The sequence below is a fragment of the Anser anser genome, assembly GCF_964211835.1.
Source record: "Anser anser genome assembly, chromosome: 30".
Classification (NCBI taxonomy): Eukaryota; Metazoa; Chordata; class Aves; order Anseriformes; family Anatidae; genus Anser; species Anser anser.
Genome location: NC_139751.1, coordinates 386,664 through 414,423, shown reverse-complemented (window position 1 = coordinate 414,423; position 27,760 = coordinate 386,664). Strand labels below are relative to the sequence as shown.

Sequence of the window (27,760 nt, the reverse complement as noted above, 5' to 3'; positions counted from 1 at the left end):
CCCCACGGAAGCTTCCTGCTGCCCCAGCTGTTTTTGCCCCGAGCAAAAACAGCCTGCTTTTAACGCCCTTTAAGCCCAAAGCAACTCCCGGTGCAAGTTTGAGCATTTCTTTATTTTTACACTTAAATATTCTCTTTAAATACAGCATTATCACCATGGAAAGAACGTAAAAGGCCAAAAAAAAAATAAAAAATGCGGAGGACCTGACAAGCGTTGGATTCACACTGGAACCGGAAAGAAAAAAAATGCCACCTGCGTACAGTGTGTGAGAGATGGGGGCGAGTTAGGAGGAGCAGGGTCAGGATTTAAATAGGAGGAGCTGGGCTGGGGCCGGGGGGGGCAGGCTGGGGCCGTGTGCCGGTGGCACCGCTCCCGAGCAGCCCAGTAGCACCAGTGGGGGCTGACGGGTTCGTCACGCAGCTGATGGGTCAGTAAGAGCCGGCGTGGTGCCAGCGTTAGTGTCAGTGAGTGTCGAAAACGAACGAAAAAGGCAGAAATGCACTTCCATTGCACTATTAACAGCATAGTTATCTTTGTAAAAATAGAATAAATCCTATTAGTTCTTTGCTTAGTGTGAGCGCGCCCAGCCCAGCCCGGCGGGCGTCCTGCCCTCGGGTCCTGCGCGCAGCCCGGCCTCGCTGCCTGACCCGGCTTCGGTTGTGGCTGCGGTGTCCGAGCTGGGGAGCGCTGAAGTCATTTAAACGAAAGGAAAAACCAAGAAAACACCCCCCCCGCCCCCCCCCCCCAAAAAAAAAAAAACTCCAAAGATTTAATCCTATTCAAGTGTCACCGTTTGCTCTGGCTTGGCAGCGCAGAGTTTTGCACAGGAGGCTGCCCGCCCCGTGCCCTCGCTGGCTGGGGAACGGGGCCGGCACAGCGGGGGCACGGCAGCCCCCCAGGACGGAGGGCGGGGGGGGGAAGGCCCCGGGTAAGGCGTCGTTCCTCCCAGAGCCCGAGCGGGGACGTAGCCCTTGGGTCCCGGCCGTGCCGGTAAGGCAGGAGGGAGCGCGCTGGGGCAGGAGGCACCGAGCCCCAAAGCCAGAGCCCCCCCCCCCCCCCCCAGTCACCGGGGTCTGTCCCGCCCCCCCCCCCCCAAGCTGCACCCCCCCGGGCTCTGTGCGAGCCTGCGGAGAATGGGGGGACGGCCCTGGGCACACGAAGCCGCCCACGGAGCTGCTGTGTGCCACCCGAGGCCCCGCTGCAGCCGCTCGGAGGGGCACCAAAAGGTCCCAGCCTGCCACCGGCGCGGGTGGGAGCGGCTCAAAGGCATCCCACCCCCCCCCTCGACCCCAGCGAGCAGTCACCAAGCAGAAGCAGGAGAAGAGCCGTGAAACAAAACAAAGCCCGAACAATTAAAGCACTTGTGCAGAACACAGTTTGTCCCAGTCTGCTCTCTCCACTCCCCAGGGCTGGGGGGGGGGGGGGGGCACAAACGTCCCTTTGGAGTGGGGGGGCTCCTGCCAGCAGCAGCGTTCGCAAAGGAAATGAGAGGGTGGCGGCGGCCCGGGGCTGTATTGGGTTTCCATCCTCCGGCGGCAGGAGGAAGCTTGTGGGCAGCGGGGAAAGGCTTCAGGAACAGCTTCGGAGCTCGGCACCTTCTCCTCCGCTCCGGCACGGCAGTCGGGGACTCCCGGGGGGGGGTTCCATGTGCCCCTCTCCTTCCCCTCGCTGCGGTCTCCCTGCGAGGTTTGCTCAGCTGGAGTCCGTCTGCGCCCTCGGGCAGGGGGTGCTCGAGGTGTGGCTGGGGCTGGAGCAGCGCAGAGCTCCCGTCCCCAGCTCAGATGACGTTGTCCCACGGGGGGGGGGAGATGGAAACCGCTGCAGAAGGGCAGGGGAGCTCTGCTGCTCGCTGGGTCCTGCCAAACTCCCCTCGGCCCCGCGGGGTTGGTGTGAGGAGCTCGAAGGAGCAGCGCTGGGGAACAAACGCCCGGGGGGCTGCAAAGTGCTTTCACCGCCCGGCGAGGGGGCAAAGCGGACGCGCTCGCCTCTGCCCCTCCTGCAGGCTGGTGGGGGCGGATGGACGGACGGACTGACGGACGGACGGGGCTCTCCTCCCAGGGCTCTCCTCCTACCGCGCTGCCTCCACGGCACGGAGCCGGGTGTCGTTAAAAGCAATGAGGTGATGAGCAAAAAAACCTTCCAGGAGAGTTTGTGGGCCGTCTTCTCCCCCTGTTGTGCAGCTAAAGGGAGGTTAGGGACCTCTCCCAGCAGCGCGGGGTCTTCACCGCTCTGTCCCTGCCCGCCCGAGGTCTGCCCGGGTGCGACGCGGCAGTGCCGGACAGGAGGGGCTGGTGCAGCACCCGGAGAGATGCGAGGCTGCGGCACAGCCCGGTAAACATTCAACACATTAAAAAAAAAAAAAAAAACAAAACTAAAAAGGTTGTCTTCTGTTTAAAAGACAAGGGGAGAAGGTGCCCAGGCGGGCGCTGCAGCAGGGCAGCTGCAGAGGCGGAGGACGGGGAGAAGCAGGAGGCTGCGTTCGCATGCGGACGGCAACCGAGCGGCCGCGGATGGTGGCCGAGCCCCGAAACCGTCCCTGCTGGGCTGGCGGTGAGAGGAGGGCGAGCAGCGGGGCCGCGGCCACCTGAAAGCAGCCGAGCACGGAGGCCTCGAGTCTACTGCTCCGAGACGCGGCCACGCGGCGTGGTCCCGGGGAGCGCGCCCAGCGCCAAGCACAAGGAGCCGCCTCCGAGCAGCACCCGCCTGGGCTCGTTTAAAATCACCTGTACAAAGCAGCCCCGCTCCCCTTCCACCCCCCTGCAATTAAATAACCTCGCGTGGCCGCTGCTGGTCTGTAAAATAATTGTTAATAAATAGAGGAAGGGGTGCCCGCGGCCGCTCAGACGGGCAGGGCAGCTCCCAGCGCGCGCTCCTCGGCGTCGGGCAGCTCCCGCGCTCGCTCCAGGGCTTGCTCCGGTGCAGGGGACGGAGAGTTTGTGCAGGAGGGAGCGGCGGGTGCCGCACGGCAGCCCTCACCAGCAGCTGCAGCCTCCGGAGCCGGGGCTTTTGCCGCTTCTCCCTTGCTCAGAGCAGCAGCGGCTCGGCCGCAAGTCACCAGCGACGCCACGGGGACGGAGATGACGCTCAGGTCCTTCTCGCTCGGGTACGTCGGGGGCACCTCCAGCTCCTCGGGGCCGCTCTCGCCCTTGGTGCCCAGCACGGAGCGCTGCTCCACCTGGTAGTAGACCACCGGGCCACCGTTCAGGTAGGGCTGGTTGCCCGCCGCCGCCTGCTCGGTGCCATCGGCAAAGCAGAGGACGGAGGAACCCGGTGGCAGCTGGGCTTGGATGAGGATGGGGGCGGCGAGGCCGGGGCACAATACCTCCGGCACGGCCAGGGGCTCCTCCAGGATGCAGACACCCAAGCTCTCTACGCCGGAGCTGCTGCTCGAGTCTTCCTCGGCCTTCAGCCTCTCCAGCTCCTCCGCCGTCTGCAGGTGCATGACGGCCGTCTCGTTCTCCGCCATGAACTCCTGGAAGTCCTGCGTCTCCGGCGGCTGCGTCCCCGGCCAGGCGCTGCCGGAGCCCTGTGCTGCTGCCGCCGCCGCCGCCGCCTCCTCCTCGGCAGGCCGGGCTCCCTGGCGCTTGTTCTCCAGCTCCAGCTTCATGATGGTGTGGAGGTAGTGAGTCCGCACCCGGATGGGGTTGAATTCGATGCGGCCGGCCATGTTCCCGCAGCCGTCCCGCGAGCAGCCGCAGGGGAAGGACATGCGGTCCACCTGCGAGAGGGAGACGCCGCAGCTGAGGACGGCGGCGCCGGGAGCACGCGTGACGGCGATTTCTGCCTCCTGAACCAGCCCCACCAGCGCCCAAACGCCATCCCACAACAGGGGCTCAACCCCTGGGAGGGTTTTCCCTGCAAGGGGTCCCCAAAACAAGGCCGGGGCTGCGCGCCCGCCTCCTCCAGTCCCTTCTCAGCCCTCCACGTCTCACGGAGGGCCCGGCGCCGCGGGCAGGCCGAAGGCTGGGCGCTGGCAGCTCCCACCCCGACTCACCTGGCATTTGATGCCCGCCTGGCTGCAGGCGCAGGCCTCGGGGTCGCAGTAGAGGCGGCAGTCGCAGCCACACTCCTCCCGTGACAGGCGGATGGCCCGCAGCTCCTGCTTCTCCTCGGCGTCGATGCGGTGCACGCCGGAGGCGCGGAGCAGTGCCCGGCGCCGCTTGGTGGGCAGGGGCTGCAGGAAGAAGTAGTCGTCCACCTCCACGTTCTCCACGTCGATGTCGTCGTCTGAGACGTCCTCCAGCGTCAGCCCCTCCGCCTCCTCGGACTCCACCGTGCCGTTCTTGGTGAGCTGTGGGGCGGGGGGACAGCGCTGAGACCCCGCAGCGATGCTGGGGGGGCTGCGGGTCCCCTGGGGGGCAGCGCCAACCCCGACTGCGCACCTCGGGGCAGAGCCAGTGGGAAGGATCGAGCCTGTGCCCATCCCCAGCCCCCTGGTCCCATACAGTGGTTTACAGGAAAAAAAATATGAAGGAGTTTAGAGCAGAAGCTCCGCTGCCTTCCCTCCTCCCTGCAAGGAGCATGACAAAAGGAGGTCGCCGCTTCCTAAAAATACCCGGGCCCTGGGAGAGGAGGGTTTGGGGACAAAACTTCGCCTCCCTGCCGGGGTCCGTCCTGTTCTCGGCCCCCAAACCCTGGCACAGAGGACGCGCGGCCCCGCTGCTCCCCGGGGAGATGCAGCCGGACCCAGGGGCCGTCGCCAGCCCCTCCGGCCCCCGTGGCTCCACCAGCAGCGCACGGAGCCGGCGGAAAAGCCCGTGCTAAGAAAAAAATGGTAAAACCCGAGGCGGCCGGCTGGGCCTGCGTCCCTCTGCCAAGCGCGTTGTCATGGCAGCAGCAGCCTGATTAAAGGCTGGCTTCGCCGACAGCATCCGCGCTAACGAAGCCCAGCCCCGAGGCAACGCCCAAGGGTGCGCACCCTGCGCCTGTAATTGGGGACGGGTTGGGGAGCAGGCAGAGCCACCCGGACCCGGATCCTCCCTGGGCACGGCCGCCTCCCAGACTGGAATTTCCACCGGCACAGACCCGGAGAGGTTTGTCCGGGCTCTCCAGGAGGGAAGGGGGGTGCGACGGAGCAACCGGGCAGTAAGAGCAGCAGCAACAGAAAGAAGAGGTAACAGGAGAGAAGAGGAAGCAAAAAAATAAAAAAAAAAGGCACAGAACAGAGCTAAACTATCCCAAATCCGCACGGAACAGCAGCCCGGATCCCCCCCTCCCCATGCGCTCCCTTTGCCGAAGCCCGGGGGCAGCTCCCGGCCGTACCTTCATTTTCTTGGCGTGGAGCTTCTCCTCCTTGAGGTGCTCCCGCAGGATCTCCCGGTGGTTCACCTCCTGCTCCTGCGCGAACTCGCAGAGCGTGTAGCGCCGCACCGAGTTGTGGCGCTGCGCCATGCCCAGGGAGCTGCCGCCCTGGCTGGGCACGCTGGTGAAGCCCTGGCGCCGGGCGAAGTAGTACACCGTCACCTGGTCGAAGCGCACATTCTTCCTGCGCAGCTGCTTCTGCCTCTTCAGGATGGAGGTGGCTGCAGGGAGGGCGAGCCCAAGGGGGGGTTGGAGCAGAAAGAAAGCCCGCTCGGCGGCCCCGCGGCGGCCTCCCACCCCCGGAGAGCGGCGTCTCCGCGCCCCCCGCTGCGTGGAGGGCGCCTCGCTCGTGCCAGCAGCCCTGGGCTGGCTCGCGGAGACTTGGCTGCGCCCACCCGGGCTGCTGCTGCCACGTAGACAAATCCCATTAATTTGGGTCCCCTCACAATGCCCTCACCCCGTTCAGACACCCAAACGTTTTGGTAGGGGCTGGAAAAGGAGCGGGAGGAATAAAGGCTCGGGGACGGACACTCGCCATCTCCCAGTTGGCAAGGGATGAGCGTGGGGAGAGCCGAGGTGGCACAGCGGCACCGCCAGGGACCGTCCCCGTCCCTGGCCACTCACGTATGAAGCCGGTGGAGCTGGAGGGGTTGACGCTGTCGCAGCTGTCGGCGCTGTCGCTGTTGGAGATTTCATCGTCCGAGTTGGAGGCCGGGGAGCCCACGTCCGCATCCTCGAACTTCCTCTTGAGGCCGCCGCTCGCGATCGTATCCATTTGGCCGCGGCTCGCATGGAGAGCGGGCGCGCAGCGGGCGGGGGGGGACCTGCCACCGGCTCCCCGGCACCAGCCCCAGCTGCCGGCAGGCTTGCCGTGGACCTGCGGGCACGGGGAAAGAAAGTCAGCACCCAGGGACCGAGCCCGACCCCTTGCTCCTCACCGGAGCACCCGCAGCCCGGGGAGGGTAACGGTCCCCAGCCCTGCTGCTGCCGTGCTCTCAGGATGCAGAGCTGCGACGCCCCGGCAGCGCTCGTGGATAAGCAAAGCGACACCCAGAGTGCCCCAAAGCTTCCCCCCTCCAGCCAGGAGAGCTGCGAGACCCATGGGACCCAGCTCAGAGGCCCCGAGAACTGTTAAAAAACGGCCGATTTTCAGGCAGAGCCCTCAGGACGGAGCCTGGCAAGGAGGTGGCAAGGACCCGCGGGCCGGAGGAGCCCAGCCCGGATCTGGGGAGGGCCCAGGAGCAGAGGCGAGCTCCTCCTGCCCACGTTTAATTCGCATTTAACACGTTTGATTCACAGTTAAACGACCGCAGCACTTCCCACCAGCCGCAGACTGGCCGAGCCGGACTCAGACCGATCCGTAACCCCCCATCAAAGGGAAACCCCTGGTTTGTAGCACCCAGGAGCATCCGAGCGACGCGCCGGGGACTGAGCAAAGCCACCTCTGCCGGGGAGGCCGTCGGTCTCTGCATCTCCAAAATCTACAGCCCGAGCTGCTCCCGGCACATCGTCCCCCGCCGCCGGCCCTGCACGAGGGGCTCAGGACGCGGAGCCGCTGGATCTCGCTGGGAAGCCTGGAAGCGCTGGGCAAGGGGGGGATTTCGGGGAGCCCCCGGGGGGGGAAGGCAGAGCCGAGGCTGCTGTGGACGCGGGCGGCTCCGTCCCTGTCCCTCTGTGCAGCAGCGCCGGTTCTCATGGCAACGGAACAAACGGCTGCGGGAGACTGCTGGCAGCGTCCGTCCGTCTGTCTGTCCGTCCGTCCACCGGAGACGTGGATGCGCCCCGAGGAGCCCCCAGCCCCCTCAGTGCTGCGGAGGAGCCCGTTTTCTGCCCCAAAAAGACAGCGCTGGCGGAAAGCCGCGGGGAGCTCGCCGGTGTCCGCACCCCACAGCACAATTTGCCCCCACTCGGATGAGCCCAGGCTGCACGGATGCTGTGCTGTGGGCTTAAAATCAGCTTTTTTTTTTAAGGGGAATTGGTTCTGGTTAATCGTGGTGCTGGAGAGGGGAAAGGAGCAGCTCTGGAAGCAGCGTGGTGCTGATCTAACTGCGCTGTGCCTGCACGCGGACAGGGACGAGCCCCAAAAGTAAAGTGAGGGCAGAAAACAGCTGCTCGAGCACCCCTGCCCCAAGGAACCAGCACCACGTCCCTCGTGCCACCACATCCCTTTCCAAACCGGCCCCCTGTCCCTGGCCTTGGCGCTTCCTCATCCCCGTGTCCCGTTTTCGGGGGCAACTTTGCCCCTGGAGCTGGTGGCCACGCACCCCCCATCGGCTTCCTTTCGGGAAGGAGCTCGCTGGTGAGCACAGTGGGAGGTTCCTGCTGTCCCTGCAATCCCCGACACCAGCAGGGGTGGATGAAGGAGGAACACCCCACGAGCCTCCTCGTTTCCTTGGGGCTGGGCCAGGACGCTGACGCCGATCCCTCCCTGCTCGTGGCTCCCTAGCTCTCCATCCTTTCCCCGGGACGGGGGCGGCAGCAGCCCCCACACGATGCCCGCAGCGGGACGTGGGCTCCGTCCGTCCGCTGGCTCAAGTTACCCTTCCGAAATAGAAAGTGCACTCGTGAAAATGTCCCGGGCACGGATGCGAGGGGCACAAAGGCGCCGGATGCGTAACGGAGCCGTTCACAGCCCGCAAGGGGGGGACCGGGACCCTGACCCGGGCGTTGCGGGGGGGACGTGGTGGCACCCCCGTCCTCCCTGTTGCTTGTCCCCTGCAGGTTCCCTTTGGTTTTGGGCAGGAGGTAAAGCCTCGAGGAGGGAATTTGACTGGAACGGAGAAAGGAGAAACTTCCCTCGCACGCCGGCCAGAGGTTTCCATGCTGAGCTCCGCGGGAAGCCATCACACGACACCAATTCCCCTTCTTTCCGCTATTAAACCACGCCGAAAGGAGCTAAACTAAAAATATTAATTTTTCCATGTCAACAGTCGCTGGAATTGCCCTTGGGAGCAGGAGCAGGGAGGGCTTTGTGCAAGCGAGGAGGGCGGCGGGGCGACGAATGCTCCGGGGCGCTGCTCCGGCCGCGAGGCCCCAAAATCTGAGGCAACCGCGGGCAGAGGCGCTCGCAGGGCCCAGGGGAGCAGCTGAGGGCTCAGGGCAAGCACCCCCATTTGGTTAACGAGCTGGGGTGACCACGAGGCACTAACGACGGAGCCAAAAAGCCGAGCTGCTGGCGCGCAGCCGTGCTCAGGCTGGGGCTGCCGCCGCCTCCTTGGTGACACTGGGGCAGTCCCGGCCCCGCTCTGCATCCTCCTGGCTGCCAGCTTCGGTTTTCCTCCCTCCGCCTGCCGTGGAAGCGTTCCTCCCACGGCCGGGGACGGCTCAGGCTCGTCGTGGCACACGGCAGGAGCCTGGAGGACGTTGGCCACGTCTCAGGCGCTCTCCGCGCAGAAATCCCCGCAGTCCGTGCGCAGTTCTATCCCAGGCAGCGGGAGCGAGCGGTGCCCGTGGGGACCCTCGGGGGCTGCGCCTGCGGACACCCTCCACGGACGCCCCCGAAGCAGCAGGGCTGGGGGGGGCGAAGCAGGAATTCGAGCCCAGCACCTCGCAAGGCTGGAGCGGGAGCAGCGCCTTCAGGCGCGGCGGCGCCGGCACTGGGTTTTTGGAGGGGGCCGAGTTGGGTTAAGTGGCCTGAAAAGAGCAAGAGGCCAAAGCCTGCGAAGGCTCCCGGGTTCTAGGATGTCAAGAGGCGTCGAACACCCAACCCACACGGAATAACCCCAAATTCCAGCCTGGAAGGAAGATGACCTTTGCTGATCTATGGGTGTGGGAAGGAGCCCTCCCGCTCCCCGCAGCGCGGCCGGGGCTGAGCCTGCACAAAGCCCAGCACCACTCGGAGAAACGCCAGCGTCCATCCGTCCGCCTGTCCGTCCGTCCGTCCACCCTCTGCCCACTAATCCCACGCCGGAGAGCAGCTCCTCGGCTGGCAGCGAGGCAGCAAAGGCCGATTGTTTCAGCAGATGGAAGAGAAGAGGGAGGGAGGGAGGGATGGAGACGCCCGCAGGGGGCTGTGGGAAGAGGACTGAGGGGGGCGAGCAGCGGGGAGACCCCCCCCCCCCGATTTATCGACACCAGTGGAAAAAGCGGCCCCGGCTGAACTGGGCTCACCGGGGGTGCGCGCACGTGGGCATCGGCAGCAGCCCCGCACAAGCAGAGGGCAACGCGCAGCCGTCGAGCCTCCCCGCGCCCCAGGAGAAGCACCTCGGCCCCGCCACTGTTAATGTCTAAGGCCGCAGCACAGCGGGCAGGATAAAGCCAGGGAGGGAGGAAAACAACCCCAAGGAGCCCATTTTATTCCGCTGCAGCGCCGAGCTCAGCATCCCCTGCGAAGGCAGCACTGCAGCGCGAGGCAGAACCGGCAGGGGAGAGGATTTCGGCGATTTCCCTTCCACCCGAGACAAGGGGCAGCGATTTCACAGAGGGAAAAGGTCTCCGCCGCGGGCCGGGCTCCTGCTCCCCCGGCTTGAAACCCACCCCGCAGGGGCTCGGCCGGCGCTCGCCGCGCTGCAGCAGGAGCGGCGCTGCCGGGGATGACGCGGCAGCAGCGCCGCAGAGCCGCCGCAGCGCGATGCCGGCCCCGGAGGAAGCTGCAGAGCGCGCCGGGGGCTCGGACAGATGGACACCGGCGGCTCAGACAGACGGACGCCGGCCGCACAGCCCCGCAGCTCGGCGGTGGCACGCAGCGGACGCCCTCCACGGCTCCCCGGGATGCGCGGACGCGCACCCAACGCGCCCAGCCTGCGGAGCGGCTGCTTGCAGCCAAGGGAGAGCAAAAAAAAGAGAAGAAAACCCTGGTCCCCGCTCCGCAGCTCCTCCGAAAGCGGCCGAGGCACTGCGCTCCCTCCCCAAGCCCTGCGGAGCACCCCTGGGACGGCTCGGCCTTGGGCCCAGCCCCTGGGAAAGGGCACGGCTCGGCGGGCAGAGCGCGGCACCGCCTGCCCCAAGGGGGCTAATCGAGCACGGAAGGCGCTGACGCCCGACGAGCTCCGCAGAATTAACCCCGGCACAAGGGTCCGGGACCTCGCCGAGTCCAGACACCGCCCCAGGGCCGAAGCAGGGATCCACAGAGGAGAGACAAAACCACCTCCAGCGCGGCGGGCCCGTCCCCCAAGGGGCAGCCACTTTGCAAACGTGACGAGTTCAGGGGTCGCCGCTCCGCTTGTTTACAAACCACTCAGCAGAGGCTTCCCAAAGCGTTCAGTCATCGGCCCAGAGATTTAGGGACCCGCTGCGCCCCGAGCCGTCCCCGTTTCGGAGGGCGCTGTGCTCTGGGGAAGCCCCCGGGTCGGGGCTCAGCGCTCCTGCCACCAGCGGGGCCGGAGCGAACGGCCGGCCTCGCCTTCGCCCCCACACCACGGTTCGGTTCCTCTCCTGCGCTGCGAGCGGAGCCAGCGCATCAATCCGGGCTACGGCTCCCCCGGCAGCGGCACCACCAGCGCCTTACGCAACGAGCATCAAAATTAGCAGCGACGGGCCCAGGTCGGCCTAGCGCAAGGGCCCCAAAATCGCGTCTCCGGGCACGCCGCGGCCAGGCTGAGCTTCCCAAGCCGCCGCCGGGCCTCCTCGGGGCGGTGAGACGGGCAGGGTGGAAAAGGCTGGCCCCGAAAAGCAACGCGGGGCCCTTGCCCGGTGCTCACGCTGAGCCGCCAACGCTGGGCCCACCCCGTGAGGTCTCGCCCCGAAGACCTCGAGGCCGAGGGCACCGCAAGGCGCTCCGAGGGAGGCCGAAGGCCGGCACGCCGCGAGGAGGAGCGCGAGGAGCACGCCGTGCCCTGCCCTCGCAGCTCCTCCCAAAAACCCCATGGAGGGCCGGGGCCGCCTCGCAGCAACGGCCGGGGAGGAACCCGGTGGGGACCGGGGCACCGAGAGGCCTTGGGCAGCCCCCGTCCCCCCCGCAGGAGGCAGAGGGGGCTGGGCTGGGCTGGGCGGAGGCCACCGGCTGCCTCAGCCCCCCAGAATTGTCCCCACACCACCATGGGGCTGTCAGCGCCTTCCCTGGGGGCTCGCAGTGAACACTGAGGATCCCCCGAGCTGTCCCCGAGGACCCCCCCGAGCTGTCCCCAGCCCCAAGCCACCCTGGCAGCTCCGTGCCCGGGGTCTCCTCTGTGCCCCCATCCCGGCTCCTTTGTGCCCATGACCGCGGCCCCACCGCTCGGGGCCCTCCTGGGGGGGCTCCCCAAAAGCCCAGGGCTAGCCACCCCTCCCCTGGCACCCCAACTCTCAGAGGGGTGACAGCCACGACCCCCCCACCCTGCAGCCCAGTGCCAAGGGCACCCTCGGCCTCGCACCCTATGGGGTGCCCAGCACCACCCCACGTCCTCCATAAGCGTGAGGCCCTACGCTCCTCACAGCCCCCCCAGCTATAAGGGCCTCCCCATCCCCTACAGCCCCCCTAAACACACATCCCTTACGGACCCCCCAGACAGCAAAGGGACGATCCCAGCTGCAAGGGACCCCCATCCCCTAGAGGCCAAGGGCTGCAGAGCCCCCCACGTCCCCTATAGCTCCCCCATCCCCTATAGGGCCTCAGCTGCAGACCCCCCCATCACCCCCTGCAGGCCCCCAGCTGCAGAGCCCCCCTCATCCCTATAGGTCCCCAGCTGCAGAGCCCCCCCCATCCCCTATAGACCCCCCCATCCCCTATAGGCCCCCAGCTACAGAGCCCCCCCCCATCCCCTATAGGCCTCCCCCAACCCCTATAGGTCCCCAGCTGCAGACCCCCCCCCTCACCCCCTGCAGACCCCCATCTGCAGAGCCCCCCATCCCCTACAGCCCCCCCATCCCCTACAGGCCCCCAGCTGCAGACCCCCCCATCCCCTATAGGCCTCCCCCATCCCCTATAGCCCCCCCCACCCCCCATCCGCAGCCCCCTCCCCACAGGCCCAGTCCCATAGGGTCCACCGCCTGCCGCCCCCCCACTCACCGGCTCCCCGGGGCGAGGCGGCGGCGGCGGCGGGGCCTTGGGGAAGGGGGCCCGGGGGGGGGGGGCCCCGAGGCCAGGGTCCGGCGGCGGGGCGGGGCCGGCGGGGCGGGGGCGGCCCCCGGGGCGGCTCGGCGCTGGGGCTGCGGCCGCGCGGACCCGCCCCGCCGCCGCTCGCCGACAACAATGGGGCCGCCGGCCCCGCGCCGCCCCTAATATACCCCGCGTCACGTGACGGCCCCGCCCTCGCCCCCGCCGCGGGGCGCGTCGGGAAAGCGAGTCCGACGGCGTGAAGGGAGCCGGGAGCGGGAAAGGGCGGCCGCGGGGGGCGATGGGAGATGTAGTGCGGAAGTGGGCGCCGGGCCTGGCGTGCGGTGTTGCGCCAGCTGCCCCCTCACGTTAAGGATTACCCGAGTTGTTAACCAATTAGAAGCTCAGGGCACTTTTAATCAAGGGCTCCTTGATTAAAAACCCTCTTCCTTTCCCCCCTCCCCCCCCGCCAAGCACTTCGTCCCCCCCTTGTTTCCAGCCAGCAGCTGGGGGCTTCCATTGCCTCCTGCAGCCGCCCTGCATGACCCCCCCAAAAAAACAGCATAATTAAATTTAATTAATTAAAAGAAGCCGCACACACCCAGAAGCATTCATTCAAAAAGTTTACCGAGCCTGCGTCGCTGCCATACACATCCGTTACACTTGGTGCATACTAACAGGAAAAAACAAACAAAGAGGGTTAAAATAGGCACCGGCCCCCGCCCAGGATGAACTAAACCATGGAGAAAAGGCGTTTTTAACCCCAGCCCCCCAGGCTCCTTCCTACCCTGATGCTGCCCTGCGGTTTTGGGGGCTCAGGGGAGCGGGGGCTTTGCAGAGCTGCTGCCCCAGGTCCTGCCCTGGGCGCTGAGAAGGGAGCTGGGAGGTGCCGGGGCCCCTTGCGCGAGGCCAGCGCCAGCCTTCTCCCCCCCGCCGGCTCCGGGGCGTGCTCAGGGGTTTGATTTCCATTTCCAAGGAGAAGACGGCTTCCAGGAGCCAGCCCAGCAGGTTGGGAACAGAATCGTTTATGGCTTACACACACAGCCGCTTACAAACTTCAGCAGCAGGGAGGGGACTCGGGATTGTCGTGCACACCAGTGCCTCCGTTCTCCTCCCAGCCTGTTCCAGGATCTGCCTTGTTCTGGATGTTGCTGAAGTCTGATTTAAAGCAAGAGGTCTGCTTTACGCTGTATTTTTCCCCCAAGATACTTTTTTTGGCCAAAACCACGCTCTGGTAGTGCAGTCCCACGGGGATAAGAGGCAGGTATGTGTCACCCAGGGCATCTCGCAGCCAGGGAATGGGATCCATCATCGCAGCACACAGCAGGCCCTTCGCTCCAGAGGTGCAGCTGCTGTCCTGGAAAGCTCCACACAGGCACTTTTGTCCCCATCAGGTCCCCTGAACTTGTCTAGCTCCTCCTCAGTGCACGCAGGGCTACACCAACGCTGGGTCAGCCGCAGAGGCTGGGCAGGGGAGCGCAGGGGCAGAAAACAGGGCAGCACATAGAGATCACCCCAGTGTTCAATAAAGGTATCCAAGTCTTTCTCCCTTTCCCTTGAGAACCCTGAAACATGCAGAAAGGAATCCCACAGACCAAGCTAGTTAGCGATTTCTTTATCCAGCTTTGCTTCACTCCACATTTTGCTCCAGCTTTACACGTCCATGTGAATTAAATCTGTAGAGAGAGTTCCTGACAGCCTTATACCTGCGAGGGAAGGATGGCACCACAACCACACCATTTCCAGGGTGGGTGGAGAGGAGAAAAAAGAAGTCACCACCTTTGTCTAACAGATGCATTGTAATATGAAATGAAAGCTTAACAAAATCTTTAAGAAAATCCCTCCCAGCCCTAGCCTACCGCTCCACCAGCACAGCACATAGCGTGTTTGAGACCTGCTCAGCTCAGCACGTGCCAGAGGGCCAGCTGGGTGTGCTGGACCACTTCAATTCATGTTTTCTTGCCAGTCTGTGAGCGTCACGGGAGCTGATGCCTCTCAGAAAAGCAGAGCACGCTTGCCAGAGAAAAGCCTTCACAATCTTAGGTCCCAATGACAAATTTCTACTGAGAGCTAGAGGAGAGCGCAGCCTGGTGACTTCAGCCTCGCATCTCCAGTGACCAAGCAGCACGTTTCCATCACTGGCAGCTCGCAGGCTGTAAGAGCAAGGCGGTCCCCTGCCAGAAAGGCAGCCGAGAAACGAACAGCTCGGGGGCTGAGAGGGTGCCCAGAAGCATCCAGATCTCTGCTCGTGTCCTTGTGCTGGAAGTGAGGGGTCTTCATGCGTGACAAAAGGATCATAGGTGTCTCTTATCCCGTCCCCTTCTATTTTAAGATGATGTGGTAGCTATCATTGGTTTCAGCTGCAAAGGAAGAAAAAAGCTTATGAGACACTCATAAGAGCAAAGGGATCCCCTGGATTCAGCGGATCTGACACAAGAGCTCCCCGGGAAGTACACAAAACCCGGGCACTTACACACCTTTCATGGTGTCCAGAACAAAACAGGATTCGTCTTGGAAGTTCTGAATCATCTGAAAGAAGCCAAGAAAAGCAGCTCAGTCTGAAGCTGTATTTAAACACGGGAAGTGTTTCACAGAAAGGGCTGGAAGCTGCTTGCTCGGGAGCTCAGTGCTCTGGGAGGTAGGAGATGCACCAGCCGTAAATATTTATTCCTTCATCCAGCTCTCCAAAGCTGAAGATCTGAACCAGCAAGCCAAGTGAACCGACCGTATTCTGAGATGCAGGTCTGGAAGCAAAGTCCTCCCACGGCAGCTCCCCTCCCTGCTCTCACAGCACAGCCGGAGCACAGCCGAGCACGCAGGAGGGCGCGCGCCCAACCCGCGGTGCTCAGGGAGCGCTGCTCACCGCACCAAACCCCACGGCTCCAAGTGATCAGAGCCAGCAGCAGAGCAACGTCCCCAGTGCTAAAATCCTTGGCTCTGCGGGCTTCACCAACTGACTCCAAGCCCTCAGAAACCAGAGGCAACGGAGCAGGGCCCTTCCCAAAGACCTGCACAGGCGGCTCGGGCAGCATCAGACACAAACCAGCTGAGGCAACCCAGCACAAGAGGTAGGGAATAAGGAGCACCGCGAGGCGGTTACCTCGTCGCTGATCAGCACGTGTATCCCCGTCGGGCCTTGCTTGTAAATCTGGCTGATCTGCTGCGAGGAGATGCTGAACAGCTGGGCCAGCTTCTCCGTCAGTTCCACCGCCGTCAGCTCCTCCAGATAAATGGCGTGGTACACTGCAAGGAGAAGCGGCGTTGTAGCAAGGCAGAGAGCAGCCTCAGTGCCTGCACCGTGGCTGCAGAGACCAGCACGCTCACCTGGGGTGCTGGTGTGCAGAGCAGCACCGCAAGCAGGAACACCCCAGCCCCCTGGGAAGGGCCGTGCACCTTTTCAGCAGTGGGCTACCTGCTCTGTGAGCTTTCCAAACCCAAGCTCCTAAATGGTCACACGACTGCAGCTGGTCTCTGGTGAATGCTTTGACTACGTGGCTGCAGCGTGCCCCCAGCTATAAAACCTGGCCATCATCAACACTTGATCTGCATTCATGCAGTCCTCGCCTCTAAAAGCTTCTCTTTTGATTACTACCAGCTGAGCAGCACTTTGTACCATTCCTGGTATGCTTTGCAATGCAGCGGGGTAGAAAAGCCACCCCTGAGCCCCCTCGTTCTCCCACTGCTGCAGCGGGTCCCGGGGGATGCGAGAGGACCCAGACTGGAGCAGGGCGAGGAGAGGCCACGCCGCCTGCTTTTGCGCTTGCCGCTCCAATCACAGAGGTGGATAAACCGGCGCCTGGCTGCTCCACAAATGTAGGTCACTCATTGTTGTCTGGGCAAGGCTGGGTTCTCGCAGGAGCTATCATTTGCCGGCTCAGAGCAGGCAGCACGCCAACAGTCAGTCTGCAGCCACCCGTTTGGTCAGCAAGGGGAAAAAAAAATCAGCTGGGTAGGACTGGGGCAAGTAAGAAAAGCGCTCCCGGCAATCCTGTGCCACCCTGATCAACGGAGAGTGTGCACAGCGCCCTGGGTCACACACAGAGCCTGCATTAGCTTGCAGGGGAACTCTCTGCCTCCTTGCAGGGAGGAGATGAGAAAGCAGCCAAAACAAGGCACAGCAGCTGAAAGCCAAAGCCACAAACCCTCTCTGAGCTGCTATGCAGACTCAGCGTATTCCGGTAAGGTATCGACAGCCCTGGCTGTTTGCTGGGGGATGCTCAATGGGGGCTCAAAACCCCAGGGACAGCAGCCTGGGGATCAGCCCCGCTGCTCCTGCGTTTCTGCCTGCCGAGCCCTGCTGCTGCTTCCTCCTCCTCGCCACCACCCAGGCGCGCGTGTCCGCAGCGATGCCACAAAGCCCTTACCGAAGAACGTGCTGGTGACGGTGTCCCTGTCCTCGTGCTTCTGCTGGAGGTCCCTGAGCTGCTGGGACTCCTGGCACACGTAGATGGTCAGTCGGGGCCGCACCATCCTACGGACAGAGCAGCGAGTGAGCACAGCGCCCGCAGGATTGCCCAAGGACCCTGGCGCTCAGCCAGCAACCTTCTCTCCCCAGTGTCCTCAGAAAAAACAGAGCAGGTTACGGAATTCACCTCAAAGCAACGTGGAAGGGGCATCGCGGGTTCCAAAAAGGGTCCCAGAGACAGGTATAAAGCAGCATTCCCCTTACAGGAAGGTTACTCCACTGAATAACCATCAGCGGGCAGAGGAAAGGAGCACGGCACAGGCAGCACCTCCTGGGCTGTGGCTGCATCCCCTGCCACCGACCAAATCTTTCCCTCTCTCCCTTCCAAGAGGAAAATCATTTCCAATGCTCCTTGCCCACATGGATTTTCTTCCCCCAAATTGTCCCTGGAGCAGTTACCCTGCTGGCCAAGCTGTCAAATTAAACTGAAAGGGGTTCACAGAGGTTCATGAAACTCTGTCCTCTGTAATAGCAAGTCCCAAGCAAACGGGTTAACACCAAACACGCTTCCCTGCCACGCACGATCAGCTTTTAGAGCAGCCAACTTACCGTCCTTTCAACGCATTGAAGAGCCTGATGCCATCTGCAGGGCCACAGATCTGGATAACATCTTCTCTGGTCAGCTTCAGTAAATCTGCACCTGCAATTTGACATCAAGAGGGGAGAGAGTCACAAAAGCAGCCCAGAGCTCCTGGGGTGGGGGCCCTGGACCTCAGGGTTGTGCCAGCTCTCCCTGCAGAGCTCACCCCATCCCAAAGCCTTCAGCCCTCTGCTGACAACCTCCCCCCGCTTCCCCCGGAAGGACATTTGCATGTTTTTCCAGACTGTTTTTGGAAGAATGTGCTTTGGTACGACCCCACGGCCGGCATTATCAGCCTTTTTCCTCTTACAGCTTGCTACCCAGTGCCTCAGTGACCCTGGATAACGGAGACCACATTGCCAGGGAACGAGAGGAAAATAAGTATGAGCAGTCCTTTACACAGTGCACCAGATCAGCATTTCCCAGCTTGTTTTAAGACTAGAAGGTGCTGCGAGCTTTTGGAAGAGAAGCCACCACCATCCCCAGTGTTTTGTCAGTTGAGAGCGAGGTGAGAAACGAAGCCGACAGCTTTCAGGTAGCCAAGCTTTATTGCGTTACAAAGACACGAGATTTTCAAACAGCTGAATTTGCAAGGGGGACAGAAAGACGGCCTGGGGAGCAGAAGGAAGCAGAGCAACGGCACGGACACGGAGGGGCCGCTGGAACCTACCTGAGAAGTTTCGGAAAAGCCGAGAAAAGGTGGAGAAGCGATTCCGGTGCAGCCACTGCTGGGCCTCCTGGGGGGTGCTCGTGGGCAAGAGGTTCTGCAAGGCAGGAAAAGAAGGGTCACAGCCTCAAAGGTGACACAGACATTTCCACCGAGGAACGAGCACAGGCCAGCTGGTTCGCTGTCTGTAATCTTACATCGAGAGCAGACTGGGCTGGGCTCACTACGCACACACAATAAAGGCTGCAGCCTGGATGGGTTTTGGTTTAAAAGGCTTCAGAGGGACAGAGGGGGAGGAAGGAAGCAACGGGGAAAGCATTAGCAAAGATAAACTGATCAGCAAAGGTCACAGCGAGCTCCAAGCAGCTTGCTCCCAGCTCTGCCTTGCTGTACTGGACATTTTTCACTCTATCACCTCTTCTTTCCAAACAGGAGTCAAAATGAAGTTATAACCCCCCAAAGACGTTAAACTACAGCAGTCTCTTCCCAGGCAAACTGCAGCACAGCCACCCACAAGCCCACCACCACTCGATCACAGCAAAGCCCCTTTTGCGACCCGTGTCCCATCCTTACCACAAGCACAAGCTCTGAAGTGTGACTTACATCTGCGATCGGAGGGGGTGGCTCGGGCTGGTGGTTTGGAGAGCCATTTCTAGATGGGGGAAAGAGCCAGACAGAGCACAACACGTGGTTAGCACTGCCCTTCCCTTCCTGGCACGGGATGCCCGCAGGCAACAACACCGCCCTGCAAAGCACAGCGCCCGGTTGGTATCGGTGCCGCTTTGACACCGCGGAAGCACGGGGGCACCGCTGCTTGCGGGCAGCCCCGCAACGGCAGCAGCACCATCACTGCTGCAGCGAGACACTTTGAAAGCACACACGGCTCAGGTAAGAGCAGTCAGCACCGTCACCGTTGTACTGAAACACTTTGCAAGCACAAACAGCTCAGGTAAGAGCAGTAACGCGACGGGGGAAGGCAGAGCGCAGCAGGCTGGAAGCTGAACGCAAGGGGCTGCTGATCGAACGCGCACACACTTCTCGTGCAAGAGCCGAGCTTTCTGGGAGCAAGGAGAGGCAACGGCGCTCAGCTCCGAAGGCTTTCGTTTCTTTTTTTCCACCCTGACGCTGCCTCTGTGCGGGCTGCTTCCGCCTCCTTGCGCCCTGGCACCGGGCGCTTCTTCCTTGTGCTGCCAGCTGGGGTGCATCGACCTCTCCGGCGAGCCAGGAACGGACAGCCAGGCAGCCTCCCCTCCAGACTCACCCTTCTCCGATGGAAAAGCTGCTGTGGGAGCTGTTGAAGCCAGGGGACGGCGCGTTATTGACGTACGTTATCTCTGGCCAGGGAGAACACTGGAAAGGAAAAGCCAGAAGGGTCACAGGTGGCTTTGGACAAGCCCACGCGTCCGCTCCGCTCAGCGCATGTTAACGGCCATTTGCTGGCTGGCAACTGGTGACGAAAGAGAATTAAAGAATAAAGTCGGGGATTAAAAGGAGCCCTGCTAATTCACCGCAGACAGGCACAAGCCTCAGACTAAACAATCCTTCATCTCAAAAAGCCAAAAGCCCCCAAATTCGAGTGCAGGGAGATCAGACTCTTAAGTGATCTGTGTCACTGGGCTGACTGACACGTGCAGCACCGCCAGCCTCAGCACCTCCAGGGCGCATGAATCACCCGGGGTGGGATGAGGGCTCCCTCCCCAGGGCGTTTAAGAGCTCAGACTACCAGGGTTTCACAGACTGACACCTCCCAAGCAAAGGGAGGAAACGGGGGAGGTTTTCTGCTCACTCATGACCTACATGGCCGATTGTCATGCAGGCAAAACAAAGCTTGCAGGCAGAGGGAGCATCTTTCGTTATTCAGGGGAAAAACCACCGACTTTCGAGGCACAAGAGCCCTTTTTCAGGCCTGCTAAAAATTACCTCCTCTGCCTAGAGTATTTATCTGGCTTTTGCCTTGCAGCCACAAACAACTGAGGCAAACACCTCAGAGCAGAGCAGCCAGCTCCTCGCGGCCAGGGCAACGCAGGCTTCACTCAAACAACGTCCCCGCCCTGCACGAGGACGCGCCCCACCTCGGTGAGTATCGTGGTCTCATAGGAGGGCTGGTACTTCTCCTTCTCGTGGGGCGTTCGCTTCTCCATCTTTTCCCGGTCGGTCTTCTGCTTCCGATCAGCTCCCTTGGGCTGGGGAGGAGATATCGGTGTTCGATCAGCGGTGCGGGACAGAGGGAGAACCGCGACAGCCTGAGGAGGTGACTCGTCCTCCTGCTCTCCACCATTTCGGTGGCACGTACTGCACCACAACACAGAGAGCTGGGTTATGAGCTCGGCTTTGCTGTGACCTCGAAAAGATGTCTACTTTCTTATAGCCAGGCCTAGGAATGCTTTTGCTTGCTGCCTTCATAACGCGCTCAAAGCCTTGGGGATGGCAGCAAGAGAGGCGTTAAAACCACCAAACCGTCCCGGTGCTCCCCTCTGCAGGACCCTACAAACAATAACAGGCAACATCCTAACAGCAGCAATCCAGCACGGCGTGAGGCATCTTCCTCCTCTAGACAGCAGAGAGGAGACCTGAACAAGCTCCCAGGCAGCTCCAAGCTGGGTGAGGAGGTGCTGCTCGGCTGCAGCTCAACCAGCCTGCTGCAGCCACGGAAATGGAACGGCTGCTGTTATCTTTCCAGCCTCTGTGGTCAATGTTGTGGCTACTGGAAGCCAGGAAGGATCCGTGCTCCAGCCACGGACGAGCACAGACGAGACTGACACCGAGGGAGCTTTCTCAAAGCAGAGACGCTCCCAATTTGAGGGGCAGAGGGGAGAAAGGGAAGAACGGGGCGGGAGCCCAAAGAGCATCAGCCCTAACCAGACGGCACCCTGCAGGGACGGGCCCACAGGCACCACCCCGAGCCTGCTGCCCCAACACTCACAGCCCCAGGGCATCAGGGCAATACCGGGAGCCTCTGCCAAGGGCTCGGGCAGGCGAACGCCGAGGAGGTCGAGGGTCCCTGCGCTCCGGTGGCCTGGTGCGGGGCAGCGTGGGGAGATGGCCGGTGGGAGGGGTACAGCGGCGTTCCAGAGGGACCTTTTTGAACGCAGAACGGCAACAGGCAGCGGCTGCAATTTATCGTTTTGCTCCCGCAGGTGCCGCCAAGACCATCCTCAGCAGGGAGGCTGCGCCCTGAGGCTGCAGCTTCGCTCATGGGCACTTCAGCTACAGCTCTGGGTTTCCCCGTGGCAAGGTTGTCAGAGCCAAAGAAAATAAAAGCCACCCCCAAAACGCATCCCTGGCGCAGAGCGCTGAAGCTCAGTAGAAACCCAGTGCCAGATGCTTGCGATGCCACTATCCTCAGGGTGCTCATCTGCAGCCAGCCTTATCCTCTCAGCACACAGCTCCGCAGCCATCCTCATAGGCTATTTACATCCAGACACGAGCCAGAGCTCAAACAAGCCCTAACAAATCACCCCCCCGCCCCTGCCTTCGAAATTTTATAACGCAAGCGGGCAGGAGAGAGAGAAGGGGAAAGAAGCCAAGTCAACAGCAGCAGGGCACGCTGCCCGACATCCTACAGCAACTTCACGATAAAACTGCAGAGCGGCGCAGGCTCCCAGCCAGGCAGCCGACCTGCGGCGAGCCAAGCGCCCCTGGGGGGACCAGGGCAGAGGAAGCACGGCCACAGAGGCTGCGTGGCATCGGAGGGAGGACGGGGACAAGGAAAGGGACAGGGACTGGGCAGGCTCTTTGAGACAACGTCAGCGACCCAGACAGCGTGGGCACGGCCGCCCCGCTGCACAATGCCTGGGCGGTGCTGCAGTCACCTCGCTGGCACGTGCTGCCACAGCCAGATACGGCTTTGGGTGCCCTGCAAAGGATTCGGAAGTCCTGGAGCAGCTGCACACACACAAACCGACAGCAGCCACAATAGGAACTGGTAATAATGGGATAAGGAGGTCAGACGGGCATCAAAACTCCCCGCAGGATCTCCCAGGCAGGTAAGACGCGAGGCTGAATGTGGGAGCTTTGGCAGAGAAGCACCACAACCCATTTACTCCCTAGTGTGCTGTTCTTGGCTTTCCAATTTTTGAGCCACAACGGCATCCAGGCTCCACTAGGACAGGAACTAGACCAGGAAAAGAGGAGTGACCAGAAGGACCGAGGGTTTTCACTGCCTGCAAGCTCGGCCACGGTCCTGCAGCCGTGCTGCTCGCTGGGGCTGCGGCAGGGACTGGGACTGGCTCCTGGCTCGCCTCCCGGAGGGGCAGGACACAGCGGACGCTGCGTGCACAGCGGGCCGAGGTACCTTGAAGACCTTGATCTGGCAGCTGGCCGAGTGCAGGTGCTCCGTGTACTCTCCGTTCTCGTTCTCCTTAAAGGTGTCTATCTGGACCCGAAAGGGCACCCCCTTCTCCCCGCCGTGCTTCCGCATGGTGAACTCCGTGCTGATGCAGTGAACCTGGGGGAAGGCAAGGCGCCCCGCCGTCAGTGTCGTGTAAAGGGCAAAACGCAGAGCTCGCACAGGAGCACACAGAACCAGGAGCGTTAAGGAGTTAAGGGGACGCAGCAGCAGAGGTGGAGCCGCATTCTTCCAGCAAGTTTTGCAAGCTCTCGATGTTACGAGCAGCCCCCGGCTCAGCAGGGCAGAGAGCTCGGCTGCACCAGCCTCTGCGCGCTGGAGCCTGTTTGTTCTGGGCAGCGGGGCCAGAATATTGCCAGGAGGTATTTCAGGCAGCCGGGGAGATTTGCAAAAGCATCTAAGCAAGATGGGGAGCACATCACCTAAACCAGCAGGGCCTAAACCACCACACAAATCAAACAACTCGTAGGTGGTCAGCCGAGCTTGTCTGTTGCCAATCCACGAGCTGCCACTCTCTTGCATTGCTTGTGGCAGGAAGCGAGGTGTATTTCAGTTTATACCCTCTACCACTGTGGCATCTGGCTGCTATTTCAGAGTTCTGAGTCAAAAATCATCTCTTTTTTTCCCCCTTGGATAACTTTCAGTTTTTTTCCTAAAGCCCTGCAAGTGGAAGTTCCCCCGTCCCTTCCGTTACCTGGATAAACACGGACGTCCTCTTGGAAGGATCCCATAAGAACTCCACCGTGTTGAGCTGGGTTGGATTCGCTCTGGGATCAATGATGCCCACGGACATCGGGATATCTGCAGGAGCACATGCAGACAGGTTTTGTTAGGAGGAGAAGCAGGGAAGCTACGGAAGGACCAAGTGCGCGTCTCCACCTGCAGAACGCGGCAGAGCTTTGGGGGCTCGGAGGCAGGCCCCGAGGTGCTGCCCCAGGGACTCACCGATGTCCAGGATTCTGTCCCCAGGCCTGTTCCACCGCCAGCCCTCCAGCTGCTGATGCTCCGTGTACTGCAGGCGCCGGTCGTGGAACACCACCCGGAAAATGCTCTAGAGGGGACAAACTGTCAGCGGCTGGGGCTCTCCCAGTAAACCCCCCGGTCCTCAAGACATTTTCCAGTGCAAAAAAAAAGGAGCAGAGAGGGAAGTGGAGGGACCTGAAGCCTCATGAAGAAGCCAGGGCAACAAAATAAAGCCCAGCTGGACCCTTGACAGGACACGACCTTGCATGCTGCTCCCTACAGCCCCAGCTGGACCTGTGCACCGAAGCTCTCCACTTACCTTCACCAGTTTCCCATTAATCTCTGGCAGCTCCCCAATTTTCCTGTTGTCCAGCATCCGGATTTCATACGACTGCCCTGAGGGAAGGAAGACGAAGGCTCCTTGTTGTTCGCCACATACAAGCCTTTGCTGCCACCCTCCCTTGCATTTTGACACCTTTTGCTGCCACACCAGACACGCCACTCGATCTCCTTGCCACGTTTCAGCACGGGGTCCCAGGAGCACGACCATCTCACCGCCCCCCAACGCTCCTCTCCAGTGACATGCAATCCTCTCCCTTTCTGCTGGCGGATTCCCTAGCAAACCCTTACCAACCAAGTGCAGACCCAGCACAGGGCAGAAATCAATTACTCAGCTTCATCTGGCTGTGGTCACCAACCCAGACCTCCTGATTCTACCGAGAAGCGATGGCTGCAGCTTGAAAGCACAAGACGTGCCCACTGCAGGGCACCCCAGCACACTCCTGCCCAGCTCTGGCAGCACGGAGCAGCTCAGACAGCTTGGCTGCACCCAGTTCTCCAGCTGCACTTCACACTGCGCAGATTTTACTCGTGTGAAATCCCACGGGCTGCTCGCACCACCACAGCAAGGCGAAGGAGCCAGCGGTTTCAAACAGGAGCAACGTGGGGTTTAGTAGCGAGGTGCTTTCCACTCCCAATGGGAAATAGCCAAAGGCAGACTTTTAGGGTTAAAACGTGGCGGGTTTAAACCAAGCGCCTGGGGTTCCCTCACCTTGGTTGAGGTAGGTGAGCGTTTCGTCGTGGAGCTTCACCGCAGGGGACGTGGCCGCACACAGCACATACTGGAAGGGCAGAATTTTGTTCTCATTCTCCGGAGGCAAACTCGATTCTTCCTGTTTGAAGATGGGCAGGGCAAGGACGTCACTGAAAAGAGAGGTGTCAGACATTCATTTCGGCTCTGGCTCCAGGGGTGAGGCGGTAGGTGTTGGGTTCCTCCTGCGAGGAAGAGCTTTAAGATTTTTAGTTAAACCAAAACCAAGAAACAACACCACCACACGAGCTGTGACATCTCTGCACAACTACAAAGGGGCATTAAAGCAGGCCAAGGAGATCTGGGGAGAGGCCCTGACACCAGCTCTTGCTGCAGCTTTTTCAAGTTGTCCCCCCTAACACACGTTTCTTGCTTCAAACCTATGCAACAAGCGAGCCCGCGTTGCAGACAAAGCCCAGCTCCTTCGGCAGCACGCCTGCCCCGGCAGAGCAAGGAAGGCAGGATGCCTCCAGCACCACGCTGAGGAATTCCTGTCCTCCCCCTCGAGGTACCAGCCCAGTGCCCTGCTCCCTGCAAGGCGGTGGTTCAGCTTTAGGGGCACAGGAACGGGAGCCACATGGGGAGAGCCAGCGCGGGGCAGAGCCCCCCGAGCCCGTTTTTAGGGTGGCACCGAAGTGCTGAGCTCTGCCACCGAGTTAAGCCCTGCTCCTTCTCCGTGAGAGGCTTCTGGACAGCTCCCTGGACAACAGCAACAGCTCCCTGCCAATTCCACGTGCTTTTGGGGAAAGCCTCCGCTTACGCGCTTCGTATCAGGGTGTGGGAGAGGAGCTCCTGGAACAGAAGGAGCAGAAGAACCGCAGCCAAGTTCTGCAGGTGGAAGCGCCCGCTCAGTGCCCAGTTATCGCCTCCGAAGCCGCCGCTTCTCCCCCAAATCCCCGGGCTCCAGCACAGACCAGCAGCACCAAGAGCTCGGCTGCGTTATGCAGCATGAAGCACAACCCCACAGCGCACGTCGTGAAGGAGCAGCGGTGTCCAGCCCTCGTCATGCTGCCGGCAGACACCTACCAGCGCTCGGCCCCGAGGTAGCAGAGTCCCTCCTCCATGGGGAGAGCCCCAGCCGGGCTCCGAAATGGGGGCGCCCGTCGAAAATGTTCCCCCCCTGTCCTGCACCGCGGCGCTGCCGTGAGAGATGGGAGGAAAATGTCAGATGTCAGGCCACAAAGGTCAGCGCGCTCACCTCCGGGGGTACGCGCTCTATTTACGGGCGGCTTAGGTCAACAAAAGTCTCGGAAAAAAAAGAGTCAGGTTTCAGCCGGCTCCGGCAGTGCGGTGCGAGGGTCTGCCCGCGCCATCCCCAGCCGATGGGTGACGGAAAGCTGCCGCCAGTGCTCACAGCGAGGTCCCGAGCGGAGGAACCGATCCGAAACGCAGCCGATGGCACTGCTGCGATGGAGAGGGGATGGGTGCGCTCCTCTCAGCTCCCGCATGTCTGCGATTTGGCCAGCTAGCTGCCTGAGGATCCTCAATTAAACAAAACCAAACGGTTCTGGCATCCCAAGAGGGGTCAGGGATAACTCCAGGAAGGTGCTGCCTCTCCTTGTCTCTGGAAGGAAGAGGAGAGCTGCTACTCTGCTTCCCCTGCACAAGGGCACCAAGTCAGCAGTTTCTTTCCACCGCCACCTTTCCTCTCTCCCAGCGCCTTGTTTTTAATCCCAACATCTAACGTTTCCAGCTGCTCAAAGAACTCAAGTCTTGCGTCAGCTCGTCCCGGGAAGGCCTCTTGCAGAAAGAAGTCGGGGTCACAGCTGGATTTACGTGAATTCTTTCTGGCTGCACCTCTGGGCTGCAGGGAAAACCAGAACAGCTTCCTGCAGCTTCACCTCCACGCCAGCTCGCCCCAAGCTCCTACCTGGCCCCAGCCCTCCGGTCCAGCTCTCAGCACCGCCGAGCAGGCGCGTCCTCGTCACTACCAGAAACAGAGCTGGGGGCGCCAGGGCAGAGCTGCCAAGCGAGCACGAAGCCACCTCCAGAGCACAGGCCACGTGCTTGAGCAATTCGGTCTCAATGTCCAACACCGCAGGGTCCTGCTCCTGCTCACCGCTCGTGCACGAGGACTCCCTGGGGGTCCCGGTCCTCTCCTTTGCTCCTGGCTCTGCTCAGAGCCAGGGCAGAGCTGGTCCCAACGGACAAGCGCCCGCCGCTGCTCCTCAAAGGTAATTATTTGTGGCAAGGCAAAGCTCCTGGGGCGTTTACAGCACGAAAACAAAGCCAGGGAACGGGGGAACGGGCTCTGCCAACCAGCCCCACACCAGGCACAGGACCGGCGCCGCGATTGAGCTGCGAGTCGAGGGCTGGGGGAGGCCGTGCGCTCAACACCCGCCTGGCAGTGCCCTGGCCTCCAAAACCACCTCCAGCCACCGCCCCCCCACCCTACCCCGCGGGCCACCCCGAGCTCAGGCCTTCCAGTGCCCGAAACCGGAGCGGGCAGAACCCAGCTCCCGGCGGGCCCGGTGCAGCCGCGGCCCCATCCCACGCCCCCGCCACGCCGGGCACCCCCAGGGACTGGCACAGCACCAGGGCGCGTGGATCCCCCCCGAGCCTCCCAAACCTCGTTGAGGGGCACAAAACCGCCCCGGGGGACAGTGGGCGCCACCCTCGGGTGTGCCACGAGCCCGGTGGGTGCAGGGACAGCCCCCCCACCCCTCCTACCTCATGCTGTAGGCCCCGGCGCCCAGCTCCTGGCCGATGCCCGAGAGGCTGGCATCGAAGTCCTGCACCAGGCCGGACTCGATCACCTCGTCCGCCAGCGGCAGCTTCAGCGCCCAGGCCATGATCCTCGCCCCACGGGAGGCCGGGTGTGTGCCCCCCCCCCCGGTGGGGGGACGAGCAGGGGGGGAGCCCCGGTACCTCACCCCTCTGCAGGGGGCAGGCGGCGGGGGCCGCCCGGGGGCCCTCCGGGGTCTCTGCGCTGCTGCCCCGCTCCCTCCTCAGGGGCTCCGAGCCCCCCCCCCGGGCCGCTTTGGGGCACCCCCAGACCCAATTCAGGGTCTCAACGCCCCCCCGACAACTGGCTGCACCCGCCGGGCCCTCCCCGAGCCCCGCAGCCCGCTCCCCGCGGGCTCCGCCGGCCCCGACTCCCCCGGACACCCCCGCACCGGCCTCACCCCCCCCGGGACCCCCCCGGGACCCCCTCCTGGGACCCCTCCGGGCCGCAGCCCCCTCCCCAGGGACTGCACCCCCAGCCCCGCTGAGCCCCCTCCCGAGGGGCTGCACCCGCCGGGGACCCCCCCCAAGCCCCAGAGGCTCCCTCCGTGGGGCTGCCCCCCCCCCCCGGGACCCCCCGCTCCCGGCCCCGCTCCGGCCCCGCCGAGGGCACCGGGCCGCGGCCCCCTCAAAATGGAGGCGGCAACGGCGCGGACCCCCCGCTCCAGCC

At 62.6% G+C, this 27,760-nt stretch overlaps 2 protein-coding genes across 7 annotated transcripts; both read right to left on the bottom strand.

Moving 5' to 3' along the window:
• Positions 1–93: 93 nt before the first annotated feature.
• CSRNP2 (cysteine and serine rich nuclear protein 2) lies at positions 94–12,352 on the bottom strand. Of its 2 annotated transcripts, XM_083814264.1 has the most exons (6): positions 12,227–12,352; positions 5,926–6,178; positions 5,263–5,522; positions 3,995–4,291; positions 3,323–3,718; positions 94–3,175 (listed from the first exon to the last, which is right to left on the bottom strand). In XM_083814264.1, the coding sequence occupies exons 2-6, from the start codon at positions 6,074–6,076 to the stop codon at positions 2,840–2,842; spliced, it is 1,440 nt and encodes a 479-aa protein (XP_083670390.1). In that variant the 5' UTR covers positions 6,077–6,178; positions 12,227–12,352; the 3' UTR covers positions 94–2,839. The 2 variants fall into 2 exon arrangements, with proteins under 2 accessions (XP_083670390.1, XP_083670389.1); XM_083814263.1 differs by having other exon boundaries at positions 94–3,718.
• A 510-nt stretch (positions 12,353–12,862) lies between these two features.
• On the bottom strand, positions 12,863–27,353 carry TFCP2 (transcription factor CP2). Of its 5 annotated transcripts, XM_083814260.1 has the most exons (16): positions 27,037–27,175; positions 25,393–26,170; positions 24,328–24,479; positions 23,596–23,672; positions 23,259–23,364; positions 23,008–23,114; positions 22,260–22,412; positions 20,038–20,148; positions 19,227–19,315; positions 18,539–18,710; positions 17,969–18,062; positions 17,268–17,358; positions 16,618–16,724; positions 15,354–15,496; positions 14,731–14,782; positions 12,863–14,613 (listed from the first exon to the last, which is right to left on the bottom strand). In XM_083814260.1, the coding sequence occupies exons 2-16, from the start codon at positions 25,428–25,430 to the stop codon at positions 14,576–14,578; spliced, it is 1,530 nt and encodes a 509-aa protein (XP_083670386.1). In that variant the 5' UTR covers positions 25,431–26,170; positions 27,037–27,175; the 3' UTR covers positions 12,863–14,575. The 5 variants fall into 5 exon arrangements, with proteins under 5 accessions (XP_083670386.1, XP_083670384.1, XP_083670385.1 ...); XM_083814258.1 differs by lacking the exon at positions 25,393–26,170 and having other exon boundaries at positions 27,037–27,353; XM_083814259.1 differs by lacking the exon at positions 25,393–26,170 and having other exon boundaries at positions 18,569–18,710; positions 27,037–27,351.
• Positions 27,354–27,760: the final 407 nt, after the last annotated feature.